This window comes from Puma concolor, chromosome D4 (genome assembly GCF_028749965.1).
Source record: "Puma concolor isolate L17-30 chromosome D4, mPumCon1.1.hap2, whole genome shotgun sequence".
Taxonomy (NCBI): domain Eukaryota; kingdom Metazoa; phylum Chordata; class Mammalia; order Carnivora; family Felidae; genus Puma; species Puma concolor.
Genome location: NC_141679.1, coordinates 1267368 through 1281405, shown reverse-complemented (window position 1 = coordinate 1281405; position 14038 = coordinate 1267368). Strand labels below are relative to the sequence as shown.

General features: G+C 46.1%; 1 protein-coding gene across 10 annotated transcripts in view; it reads right to left on the bottom strand.

The window, feature by feature from the left end:
* The window catches only part of WNK2 (WNK lysine deficient protein kinase 2), a 134250-nt gene that overhangs the window by 37517 nt on the left and 82695 nt on the right, over nt 1-14038 (bottom strand). For all 10 annotated transcript variants that reach the window (XM_086684766.1, XM_086684764.1, XM_086684767.1 and 7 more), the window contains 2 exons: nt 1144-1910; nt 799-868 (listed from right to left, as the gene is read on the bottom strand). In XM_086684766.1, the coding sequence (XP_086540892.1) occupies nt 799-868; nt 1144-1910 (837 nt within the window). The remainder of the gene's footprint in view (nt 1-798; nt 869-1143; nt 1911-14038) is intronic.

Genomic DNA, 14038 nt, shown 5'->3' with positions numbered 1-14038 from the left:
GGAGCAGGCGCTCAGGGACAGCGTCTTACGTTCTCCCCCGGAGCATTCCTGCTTTAACCTCCGTTTTGCTGGGGCTTCTGACTCCTGTGCCAGCTGTCCCCATCCCTCGACAGTGTGACACCTATGAATGCAGTATCCAGAGGCCCAGTAGGCCACTCCCCTCACTCTGCCAACTGGGGCCTCACCTGCCGCTGACACAGACCCAGGGTCCTGTCACAAGGTCAGCTGGACCTTTATCTTGCTGATCTCCCGAGGAATCCCAGGCCAAGAAGAAACCCCACCTCGGAAGGTCAGACCCACCCCCTTGGGTTGACACACAGGTGTTCAGGTAATGAAATGAGAACCACCACAAGAGCTCCCACAGAGACCCGCAGCACCCAGGAGCCTCAGAGGAAGTTCCACAGCAGGAACTTGGTGGCCCCAGGCCGGCAGCTTCCACGGACAGCTGGAAACTCTCAGCCCCAGCCCTGCACTCTACCCAAACAAGCTCCCGCATCTCGTAACCTTCTAAAGAACACGGGGCTCAGGGATGCCTGCCAGAGCGCATGGAGAGCACCGGGCAGCCGGGCAGTCCCTGATCACCACCTGACACCCAGCCCAGCTGTTTCTACAAAGGCCTTTCTCACCTTGGGGCCTGAGCACGTGCTCTGTTAGAACACAGTGGGCTTTAACTAACGCATCACGACGGGCTCCCACTATGCCTGAGTCCCACCCAAGATGCTATAGGGATGAAGTGTAGAGACGCGGGATGCACCTTGAAAGCACTGGGGGTCTGGCAGGTGACCTGGGGCTCATTACCTGTCAATGGCGAGGACCCAGCCTGCTCCAATGCAGCCCCCAGCCCAGGGGCTGTTTCTGACTTTCCAGGCTGGTGGAAGAAACGGAGAGAGCCGTTAAGTCTCCCCTGGTGAGGCGTGCAGAGACCTGCAGATCCCCTCTGTATGAAGGCTGGGCTCCTCCCCAGGCCACCCTGACCGGGGCCGTCCAGACCGGGTCCCGACCTTGCACACACACTCCCCAAGTCCCCAGATTAGCCACTTTTTGTAAAACGTGGGGGTGGGCCTGAGTGTGGGGCGGCCACAGCCGACTGAGGCAGGTCTGCGTGCCTGGGGTGCTCGCCACCCTAGTAGGGCCGGAACTTACCACGGGCTGGGGCTCCAGGGTCAAGTCTCGGTCCCCCGCCTCCACAGGGGTCCCGGCAGAGGCTGAGGAGGTGGGCACGTGCTCCTGGTAGAGCAGAGTTCGAAGCTTCTCATCTAGGCTCTTGATGGTGCTGTCCACAAAGCCCACCCTGGGGGGAGGCCCCTCCCCATCTGACTCCAAGGCCGAGGGTGGCTGGGGGGCCCCGGTGGGCCCCAGTGGGGGGCTGGGGAGCTGGGGAGTGGCCAGGCTGATGGCCCCTACTGCAGGGGGCAACGGGGGTAGGGGCTGACCCAGGGTGGGCTGAGGGGTCCCACAGGGGGCGCTGGGTGCAGGGGCCGGAGCCTGCAAGGGCTCACCCTGGGCCATGGCCTCCCTGGCTGAGGTGGGCTCTCCCAAACCCGAGGGGTAGCGGGGGGCCTCCAGAGGTGGGGCACAAGGCCCCCCACCTGCACCCAGGGGTTGTGCAGAAAGCTGGGTGTCTTGAGTCTCTGCCAGTGGCTGGGGGGTCTCACGCTCACTGGCCATCCCCTGAGAGGTCCCTGGGCCCCCTGCCTGCACAGCAGTCCCCACTGCGGGCTCTGGCTTGGGGCTGGCGGCTGGTGTGGCCGCATCCTGGGGCAGAGCAGTCACAGGAGGGGAGGATGGCAGCAAAGGGGCCGGTGCACCGCCAGGGGTGTCCCTGGGGCCTGTTTGGCTCAGATGCTGTGGACTGGCTGGGAAGCCGGATTTTTCCTTTAAGGACAGCTGGTCTTTACAGGGCGCTGTGTCTAGAAGAAATAGGAAAATGCCTCTGTACCAGCCTACTCTGGTGTTGTTCACCTGGCACTTCCCTAGCCAGAAAGATGCCTTCTATGACCCGCAGACCCCACACGCTGGTCTTCTCTTCTCCAGTGTGCCTGACGCGCCTTGCAGCGGCCAGGCTTCTCCCCTCAGGCCCCCACACCAGCAATGCCCCCCTGCCACCCCCCACCCCTTCCCTCTGGTGGTTCAGGGGCACTCAGCCCTCAGGCGCAACCTGCCCCCACCTGCTGGGGGTGTGGCACGAAAACACGAAAACACGCCGCCGGTATCCTTCCCACCAGCCAGTCCACAAACTCGTCAGATGAGCTTATAAAAGCACAGTGCCTATGCGAACCCCACACGCTCGCGGCCTCAGAGGGAACATGAACCTCCAATGAACAGACCCCGATAAGGTCAGAAGCACGCGACCCAACACCAGCGTCCTCTGGAAAGGGGTCCTCAGGGAGGAGCTGACGGGAGGGAGGAACCAAGCAAGGGACCCCGGCTCCCGCCCAGGAACTCCCAGAGCTTCTGTGTGCTCCCGAGCCTGGGAATATGCAGCGAACGGAGCCTGTCCTGTTTCCCCAACTGACTTCTCCTTTGAGGCTACTCTTCTTTACTTAAAATTGCATCAAACTAAAATGAAAAGCTTACAAAAATACAAGGGGGTAGGGGGGGCGCCGGGATCCCACACCCCCAGACTCACACTGCCCCCCCCCCAGCCGGTGACAAACGTCCACATCTGGTTTCTTCACGGCACTGCCACACAAACACGTGCTCTGAACACCACAGCTTAGTTCTAACTTTGACTATTGTATCAGCAGACTCCTGTTTACTCCTTCCTGTCTGGCTTCTCTCGCCATTTTATCTGGGAGATGCGCCCACGATGCGTGTCTGCATAGTTTCACTCCCCAACTCCCCTATGACTCCTGTGCCATTGTGTGCTGCTATGCACTAGCACACGAGCGTGAACACGCCAGCACACATCTGCTGGGCCTGCACCCCAGACGGGGCTGCCGGGTCACAGGGGCCTCAGCCTTCAGGAGCCGCGAACCGGCTTCCCTACACACCTGTGCCAGTTCCCCTCCCAGAGCAGCCTCCGTGCTCCCACACTCCCAAGTCATCCTGGGAACTGTAATAGGACCTAAAGTGGTTTTGTTTGTTGAGAGAGTGAGTGTGTGAGCTGGGGAGAGGACAAAGGGGGGCAGGGGGAGAGAACCCCCCAAAGGAGGGCAGGGGGAGAGAATGCACCCAGGGGGAGAGAATCTGTCAGCGCAGAACCTGACACGGGGCTCGATCTCACCAACTGCGATATTATGACCAGAGCTGAAATCAGGAGTCAGATGCCTCACTGACTGAGCCTCCCAGACACCCTGTGTTTAAGTAGGCTTCATGCCCATTGCTAGTCCAACATGAGGCTTGCACTCACAATTCTGAGATCAAGACCTGAAATGAAATCGAGAGTTGGATGCTTGGGCACCTAGGTGGCTCAGTCAGTTAAGACCTACTCTTGGTTTCATCTCAGGTCATGATCTCATGGTTTGTGAGTTTGCGCCCCGCATCAGGCTCATGCTAGCAGAAGAGGCTGCTTGGGATTCTCTCTCTCCCTCCCTCTCCCTCCCTCCATCCCTCCCTCTCTCTCTCCCCCCACTCACGGCTCTCTTTCAAATAAATAAAAAAAATAAAAAAGAGTTGGACCCTTAAGCCATCCAGGCACCACTCCCTTTTTGTTTTAAAAACAATCCTATCGGGGCGCCTGGGTGGTGCAGTCGGTTAAGCGTCCGACTTCAGCCAGGTCACGATCTCGCGGTCTGGGAGTTCGAGCCCCGCGTCGGGCTCTGGGCTGATGGCTCAGAGCCTGGAGCCTGTTTCCGATTCTGTGTCTCCCACTCTCTCTCTGCCCCACCCCCGTTCATGCTCAGTCTCTCTCTGTCCCAAAAATAAATAATCGTTGAAAATAAAAAAAAAATTTTTAAAAAATAAAAAATAAAAAATAAAAATAAAAACAATCCTATCATCACCACTTAGCAGTCAGACCATTCTTGTCAATCAAGATGTGGGCGTACCTCTGGGTGCTTCTACTCCCTTGTTCAATGTCTACCCCTGTTCCAGTACCACAGTGTTTCTATAGTTGTGGGTTTACATAATTAGTCCCAGTACTCAACAGAACAGTTTCCTTCCTCTAGAGGGTATCTTGGTTTTTCCTGGCTTTTGCATTCCCACAAATACCATACAATCAACTTGTCAGTGCCCATTAAAAGTCAGAATTTTAGGGGCGCCTGGGTGGTGCAGTCGGTTAATCGTCCGACTTCAGCCAGGTCACCATCTCGCGGTCCGTGAGTTCGAGCCCCGCGTCAGGCTCTGGGCTGATGGCTCAGAGCCTGCAGCCTGTTTCCGATTCTGTGTCTCCCTCTCTCTCTGCCCCTCCCCCGTTCATGCTCTGTCTCTCTCTGTCCCAAAAATAAATAAACGTTGAAAAAAAAAAAATTTTTAAAAGTCAGAATTTTAACTGAGACCACAATGAATCTGTAAATCCATTTGGGGAAAAGTAATGTGTTTACAATATTGAATCTTCCAATCCATGAACATGGTATATATCTTTTGATTCATTTCTTAAGTTTCTCTCAGCGTTTTATTAAAGGTCTGGGGTATAAAGGACTTACTTTGTCAGAATCATTTCTATTTCATGTTTGCTATTATTATGTTACTACAAATGGAAATGTAATAAATTTCTATTTACTAACTATTGCTGGTATAGAAAAACTGTTGCATCTAGTTACCTCACCTAAATTCACTTATTAATTTTAACATTTTCCTAAATTTTAATTTCCATGTATATAGGCACTTTGTCAACAAATAATGATAGTTTATTTCTTCCTTTCAAATCCTTATAGCTTTTTAAAATAATAATTAAGTGCCATTAGTCAGAGGTAAAAATGAAATAATTACTGCAAAAAAAAAAAAAAAAACCGACATGATAATTTCCACCTCAGAGTGGGAAAAGTTTTACAAATATATTCCTTGGAAAGAATTATAATCTGACCCAAAACAATAATTGTATAGCAAGGGCTTCTCAATAAAAGGTTGTTATCTTGTTCTGTCCAAATGCTTAACAAAAAGTAATGTTAAAAGAAACATCACCACTTACGGAACACCAATTTATAATTACATTGAAAAATCAGAATAATCACTCAGCTCTGGGCATCTATTATATGGCATTCATTATGTATTTAATTCTACTTGAAGAGTGATTACTATTGGAATTGAAAATAGAATGAAGCCTACCTTAAGTTGGTACCAAGCCAAAATTTACTTTGGAAAACCTTGTTTTGAGATTAATGACATTTTTTTTCAAATGAAAAATAAAGCCATTATACCATTACCATAACCTCCATAAATATTTACAAACAAAAGGGAACCGGCTCTTAAACTTAGCTGCAGACTGGAATTACCTGGAGGAGCAAAAGGTAACACTGGGTTCCCTCTGCAGAAATTCAGATTTCACTACAAGAAGCAGACTTCTTCAGTCCTGCTGCTTTTCTATTATTTTTTCCCCTTTCTCCTCTTTCTCACCCTTGCTCCCTGCCTCTCTCCTTCTCTTCCTTCCTGATATCATACCCCACACTGCACCAAGACCTCCAGTATGAGATGAAAATAAATGGTGATAATTGGTATCTGATTGTTTTCTATCTCAAAAAGAAAGCATTCGAGGGGCGCCTGGGTGGCTCCATCGGTTAAGTGTCCGATTTCGGCTCAGGTCATGATCTCATGGTTTGTGAGTTCAAGCCCTGTGTCGGGCTCTGTGCTGACAGCTCAGAGCCTGGAGCCTGCTTCAGATTCTGTGCCTCCCTGTCTCTTGGCCCCTCCCCGTTCATGCTGTCTCTCAATACTAAATAAATGTTTAAAAAAAAAAAAAAAAAAAAAAAGAAAGCATTCGACATATCACTATTAGAAATACTTGCTGTTGGGGCACCTGGGTGGCTCAGTCGGTTAAGTGTCTGACTTCGGCTCAGGTCAATGATCTCGTGTCCGTGAGTTCGAGCCCCGCGTCGGGCTCTGTGCTGACAGCTCAGAGGCTGGAGCCGGCTTCAGATTCTGTGTCTCCCTCTCTCTCTGCCCCTCCCCGACTCGTGCTCTATCTCCGTCTCTCAAAAATAAAATAAAAAAGAAATACTTGCTGTTGGGGCACCTGGGTAGCTCAGTCGGATCTGACTTCAGCTCAGGTCATGATCTCACAGTTTGTGAGTTCAGGCCCCACATAGGACTCTGTGCTGACAGCTTAGAGCCTGGAACCTGCTTCTGATTCTGTCTCCCTCTCTCTCTCTCTCAAAAAATAAACATTAAAAACTTATTTTAGAGAAATAGTTGCTGTTGTTTTTAAACATTCTTCATCAAATTAAACTAATTCATCTTTATACTTCTCTTTTTATTAAAGTCATTAACAGGCTTTGAATCTCATGAAGTGCTTTTTTCCGTCTATTGAGATGATCACATGCTTTCCTTTAATCTGTGCCTCTGTCAGCCACCATTCCACTCTCTGGTTGTATGAATTTTCCTCCCCAGACATCATACAGTATTTGTCTTTAGCCCTCTGGCTTATTTCACTTAGCATGATGTCCTCCACGTTCATTCATGTTGTCACAAATGGCAGGATTTCCTTGGTTTTATGGGTGAATAGTATTCCATTGTATATATTTACATTTTCTTTATTCATTCAACTGTCAACGCTTAGCTTATTTCCATCTTGGCTACTGTGAATAATGTTGCAATGAACACGGGTGTACTGCTATCTTTTCAAGATAGGGATTTCTTCAGATCTATACCCAAAAGTGGGACTGTGAGATCATATGGGAGTTCTATTTTAAAAATTTTTAGTAACCTCCATACAATTTTCTATAATGGCTTAACCAGTTTGTATTCCCACTAACAGTGTACAGGGTTCCCTTCTCCCCACATCCTTACCAACATGTGTTATCTATGGTCTTTTTGAAAAAAGCGATTCTGAAAGGTATGAAATGAGATCTCATTGTGGTTTTGATGTGCATTTCCCAGATGATTAGTAATGCTGAGCACCTTTTCACATATCTGCTGGCGATTTGTAGGATTTCCTTGGAAATAACATCTATTCAGATTCTTTGCCCATTTTTATTTTTAAATGTGTATTTTTGAGAGAGAGAAGAAAGAGAGTGTGGGCATGTCAGGAAGGGGCAGAGAGGGAGAGGGAGAGAAAGAGAGAGAGAGAGAGAGAAGTTTGAAGCAGGCTCTGCACTGACAGCAGAGAACCTGATGTGGGGCTCGAATTCATGAGCTGTGAGATCACGACCAGAGCCAAAGTCAAAGCTTAACTGATGAAACCACTCAGGCGCCCTCTCTGCCCATTAAAAAAAATTTTTTTTTTAAGTTTATTTATTTTTGAGAGACAGAGTGAATGGGGAAGAGGCAGAGACAGAATCTCAAGAAGGCTCTGTACTGTTAGCACAGAGCCCAATGCAGGGTCTGAACTCACAAACAGTAAGATTATGATCTGAGCCAAAACAAAGAGTTGAAGGCTTAACCGACTGAGCCATCCAGGTGCCCCTGCCATTTTTAATTGGATTATTTGAGGGATCTTTTGTTTTTGCTATTGAGCTGTGTGAGTTATTTACATATTTTAGGTATTAGCCCCTTATCAGATATATGATTTGCAAATATTGCCTCTCCTTCTGTAGGATGCCTTCTCATTTTGATTCTTTTGCTGTGCAAAAGCTTCTTAGTTTGATGTAATCCCACTTATGATTTTGCTTTTGCTGCTTGTGTTTTTAGTGTCACATCCAATGCCAAGGAGCTTTTTTCCTGTTTTCTTCTAGGAGTTTTATGGTATCATGTCTGAGAAGTCTTTAGTCCATTTTGAGTTGATTTCTATAAGTGGTATGAGATGAAGGTCCAATTTCATTCTTCTACATGTGGATATCCAGTTTTCCAGAATCACTTACTGAAGAGACCATCCCTTCCCCATTGTGTGTACTTGGCACCTTTGTCACAGATTAGTTGATCATCTGTGACTAATGACCGTTACATTAGCCTGCATCTGTTTTTATGTCAGTACCCAACTATTTTGATTACTAAGGTTCTATAATACAGTTTAAAACTAGGGAATGAGATGCCTCCAAGTTTGTCATCTCGAAATTGCTTTGGCTGCCTGGGGTCTTGTTATTCCATTTAAATTTTAGGACTGTTTATTCTAGTTCTATGAAAATGCCACTGAAATTTTGACAGGGACTGGACTGAATTTATAGATGGCTTTGCATAGTATGGATATTTAGCAATATTAATCCTTCCAATCCAAGAACATGGGATGCCTTTCCATTTATTTCAGTGTCTCATAGTTTTCAGTGTCTCATAGTTTTCAGTGTATATAGTTCCTTCCTCTCCCTGGTGAAACATATTCCTAGATATGCTATTGTTTTCGATGTTACTGTAAATGGAATCGCTTTCTTTTTTTTTTTTTTTTTTTTTTTAGTTTATTCTGAGAGAGTGTGTGTGAGCAGGGGAGGGGCAGAGAGAAAGGAAGAGAGAGAAGCCCAAGAAAGCTCTGCACTATCAGCACAGAGCCCAATTCGGGGCTTGAACTCACAAACCGTGATAGCATGACCTGAGCCGAAATCAAGAGTCAGACACTTAAACGACTGAGCCACCCAGGTGCCCCAAAATTGCTTCCTTAATTTATCTTTCAGGTAGCTTGTTGTTAGTACATAGAGATGCAACTGAATTTTGCATGTTGATTTTGTATCCTGCAACTTTACTGAATTATATTCTAACAGGGTGTTAAAAAAAATTTTTTAAGCTTTATTTTTGAGAGAGCGAGCGAGAGAGAGAGTGTGAGTGTGAGCGGGGGAGGAGCAGATAGAGGGAGACACAGAATCCGAAGCAGGCTCCAGGCCCCAAGCTGTCAGCACAGAGCCTGATGCAGGGCTCGAACCCACGAGCTGTGAGATCATGACCTGTGCCGAAGTTGGAAGCCCAAACCGACTGAGCCACCCAAGCACCCCTCTGTGGGGTTTTTGATGGAATCTTTAAGGGTTTCTATATACAAGATTATGTCATCTGCAGAGACAATTTTACTTCTTTCTTTCTGATTTAGATGTCATTTGTTTCTTTTTCTTGCCTAATTGCTCTGGTTAGAACTTCCAGGACAATGTTAAATAGAAGTGGTGAGTGGGCATCCTTCTCTTGTTCCTAATCTAAGAAGAAAGGCTTCAGCTTTTCACCACAGAGTATGTTAGCTGTTGGCTTGTCCTATATGACCTTTATTATGTTAAAATACGTTCTTTTAATATCTCATTTGTTGTGATTTTTATCATGAAAGGATGTTGAATTTTCTTAAAAGCTTTTTTCTGCACCTGAGATGAGCCTATGATTTTACCCTTCATCCTGCTGATGTGGCGTATCGCATTTATGATTTGCTTATCCTGAACCATCCTTGCATCTCAGGAATAAGTCCCACATAACAGTTATCATTCTTTTAATGTGCTATTGAATTCAGTTTGCTATTATTTTGCTGAGAACTTTTGCATGTATATTCATCAAGAATACTGGCCTATAATTTTCTTGTGGTGTCCTTGTGTGGCTTTGGTATCAGGGTAATGGTGACTTGATAAAATTAGTTTGGAAATGTTCCTCTTCATTACTTTTGGAGGAGTTTGAAAAGGATTAGTGTTAATTCGTCTTTAAATGTTTGGTAGACTTCACCAGTGGTCTGGACTTTTGTTGGGAGATTTGATTACTTACTTAATCTCCTTACAGTTACAGATCCATTCAGGTTTTCTAGTTCCATGATTCAATCTTTGTAGGTTGTGTGAGTCTAGGAATTTATCTTGATTTTTTCTAGGCTGTCCAATAGGTTAGCATGTAATTGTTCATGGTAGTTTCGCATGATTTTCTGTATTACTATGGAATCAATTGTTGTGATGCCTCATCTTTTAATCCTGACTTTGAGTCCTCTTTTTTTTCTTAGTCTAGCTAAAGGTACGTCCATTTAGTTTACCTTTTCAAAAAAGCTTGCTCTTCATTTCATTTATATTTTGTTGTTTTTCTGGCCCATTTATTTCTGCTCTCATCTTTGTTGTTTCCTTCCTTGTAACTCTGGGCTTTGTTTTCCTTTTTCGAATTCTTGGAGGTATGAAGTTAGGTTGTTTGAGATCTTTCTTGTTTCTTAATGTAGACCTTTATCACTATAAACTTTCCTCTTAAAACTGCTTTTGCCACATCCCTTAAGTTTTGGTGCATTATGTTTCCATCTTCATTTGTCTCAGGTATTTTTTTTTTCAACGTTTATTTATTTTTGGGACAGAGAGAGACAGAGCATGAACGGGGGAGGGGCAGAGAGAGAGGGAGACACAGAATCGGAAACAGGCTCCAGGCTCTGAGCCATCAGCCCAGAGCCCGACGCGGGGCTCGAACTCACGGACCGTGAGATCATGACCTGGCTGAAGTCGGACGCTTAACCGACTGCACCACCCAGGCGCCCCATCAGGTATTTTTTTATCTCCCTTTTGATTTCTTCTCTGAGCCACTGGCTATTCAGATGTTTTGTTTTCATGTATTTGCACTTTTCCTGCTTCCCTCCCATTACTGATTTCTAGCTGCATAGCTTCATGTAGTCAAAAAAGACATTGTGACTTCAGTCCTCTTAAATTTAAGACTGGTTTCATGATCTTCCAAGTGATCCTGGAGAATCTTCCATGAACGCTGATAAGAATGTGTGTTCTGCTACTATTCAGGGGGCGGGTGGGGAGAAGGTATTCTGGGCGTCTGTTAGATCCATTTGTTCCACTACAGTGTCATTCCAGTCAGTATTTCCTTATTGACTTTCTGTCTGATCTATGCGTTATTGAAAGTGAGGTATTCAGAAGTCTATACTGTTTACATCTTTTGATTGGAAAACTTAATCCATTTACATATAAAGTAATTACTGATAAGCAAGGACTTACTCTTGCCATCTTGTTCATTGTTTTCTGGCTTTGTAGTTCTTTATTCCTTTCTTCCTCTCATGCTATCTTCCTTTGTGATTTGATGATTTTTCATAGAAGTATGCTTTGTTTTGTCTTTTGCATACTAAAGCTATTTGTGATAATATGAGCCTTACATTAAAAACATAGTTATAAATAAGTCCATTTTGAGCTGGGAACTTCAACTGCACACCAAACTCTACACTTCTACTTCCCGCACACATATTTCATGTTTGGTAACACAATGTACATCTTTTTTACATTGTGTATCCATTAGAAATTATTGTAAATATAGTTATGTTTAATACTTTTGACTTTTAACATTCATACTCAAGTGGTTTGTACACAACCATCATACTCTGGATGACCATATGCTTACTTTCACCAGTGAGTTTTACACTTTCATGTCTTTTCATGTTACTAATTAGGATCCTTTCACTCCAGCTTGAAGAATTCTCTTTAGCATTCTGGTATGGCAGGTCTAGTGGTGCTGAACTCCCTCAGCTTTCATCTGAGAAAGGCTTTCTCCTTTATTTCTGAAGGACAGCTTTGCCAATATTCTTGGCTGTCAAGCATGTTTTACTTTCAAAACTGCAAATATATCATTCCATTCTCTCCTGGCCTGCAAGGTTTCTGCAGAGAAATCTGCTGAAAGCCTTTTGGGTATTCACCTGTTTGAAATGAAGTGGGTATTTTTTTTTTTTCTCTGTCTTGCTGTTTTCAAATTTCTGTCTTGATTTTTGATAGTTGAATGTGTCTTGGTGAGGTCTTCTTTGGGTTCAATCTATTTGGGGACCTGTAAGATTCATGTGCCGAGATGTACATAACTCTTACTAGATTTGGGAATTTCTTAAATAAGCTTTCTGACCTTTCTTTCTCTCTTCTTCTGGGACTCCCACAATGCAGATAGTAGTTGCTTGATAGTGCCCCCAAATTCACATATGCTTTCTTCGCTTTTTTCATTCTTCTTTCTTTTTTCTCCTATGACTAGTTAATTTCAAATAACCTGTCTTGAAGTTAACAAATTCTTTCCTCTGTTTGATCAAGTCAGCTATTCATGCTGTCTATTGCATTTTTTACTTCATTCACTGTATTCTTCAGCTCCAATATTTGTTGGTTCTTTTCATGATTTCTATTTCTCTACTGAACTTCTCATTTTCCTCACGTATTTTTTGTTGAGTTGTCTCATGTATTCTGTTAACCTTAAAAATAAAACTGTTATTTTGCCAAAAAAAAAGGGGGGGGGGTATTCTTAACAGAGAATTTCAATCTGGGACAAGCTAGCTATGGTAAAACAACAGGCAAGTCTGGAGAAGAAGTCCAAAAAGGAGGCTCTTTTATAGAGGAGGGGGGTGTAGGGAGGGGCTGTTGTAAACTAAAAGTGCATTGAAGTAAACTGGGAGCTGGAAGTATAGTGGTTTCTCATTGGCTGAGCTGTTGCCAGGAAGAAACCTTCCTTCCTCTTGCTGGGGTAGTAAAGTAGCATCCACCTGCAAGGTCCCTCTCTTCCTGCTGGGTTTGCAACTCTGCTGGCCCCCTGACTCCATTATAGACAAGGTTTCCTTCTATTAATTTTCACAGTTCTCTTGTAGTTCACTGAGCTTCCTTAAAACGGTTAAGTTTAGGGGTGCCTGGGTGGCTCAGTCGGTTAAGTGTCTGACTTCGGCTCAGGTCATGCTCTCACGGTTTGTGAGTTCGAGCCCTGTGTCAGGCTCTGTGCTGACAGCTCAGGGCCTGGAGCCTGCTTCGGATTCCGTGTCTCCCTCTCTCTCTGCCCACCACCGCTCATGCTCTGTGTCTCTCTCTCAAAAATAAACAAACATTAAAAAAAAAACAAAACGGTTAAGTTTGAATCCTCTGACAATTCACACATCTTCAATTCTTTGGGGTCAGTTACAGGAAAATTACCGCGTTCCTTTGGTGGTGGTATGTTTGCTTGCTTTTTTTTATGTTTCTTGTAACCTCGTGTTGCTAACGTTGCACTGATGAAACAGTCACCTCTTGCAGCCTTTACAGATGGGTTTTGGTGGGTAAAGACCATCTGCGAATGGGTGCAGGACATCAGCTGGGTAGGCTGTAGTGGTTCTAGGATAGGCCCAGTAGTGGAGTCTCCGTGCAGGTCTATGAGCCAAAATCAGCATCAGCAAAGATGGCAGAGGTCCTCAACTACAGGTGGCAGCAGTGGCTCTAAGGGCTGTTGGGGTCTTCAGTCATGAAGGCTTCTGGGTACCTCCTAATGTTTTTCCTCCCATGGGGATGTCACAGCTAAGGTGATTCTTCCTGGCACACGGTCCAGCTTGTGGGTAGTGGCAGCACGGGTGTCTGAAGTACAGGTGCCTATGGCACAGATATGGAGAAGTCTGGAGGGCAGGCACCCACAGGGGGATGATGGCCCCAGGTTCCGGGGCACTGGCTAGCCCACAATGATAGTGGCTCCAGTGCCTCAGGTGCGTAAGTGTGGCGTTGTCATGGAGCTGAGGTCTAGAGCACAGGTGCACCCGGAGCAGCCAGGGTTCAGCAGTCTGGGATCTGCACAGCGTTGGGGAGGCAGCAGACAGTCCTGGTCCAAGGCTGGCACAAGAGCAGAAGGTCTTCCCAGAAGGTCTGGGAAGAGGGTACAGCAGAATCTCCTTCTGCAGAGGGTCTATGGCAGCAATGGCTATCGGGTTACACCCACGGCCAAGACGTCTTTTGTGAGGCAGGCCACTGGGGTCTGCCCACTAGCATACGGGTCTTCTGCTGTGAAAGCTGTAGGGACCCCAGGCTGCTACAGGGGCTGCAGAGTTCCTCCGAGGGCCTCCCCAGAGCATGCCACTGGGGGCCATGATGGCACTCGCCATGGCACTGACAGAGCCCCACCTTCTTTGATCCTAGCCATTTCCTGAGGCCTCGTGTAATCCCATCTCCCCAGGGATCCTTTTTTTGCAGTTGTCTATATTTTTGCTCCACTGTGTTGCCACAGGTTCTTAGCTGGACACTTAAGCCCTCCCAAGACCGTTTCCACTAATGGACAGGTGTATGTTTTCATGGGGGGCATGAAGGCTATAGCTCCTACACTGCCTCCTACTGACATGACCCCTCCCAGTCATCCTGGGGTGGGGGGGTGGCTTCTCTCTCTCTCTCTCTCT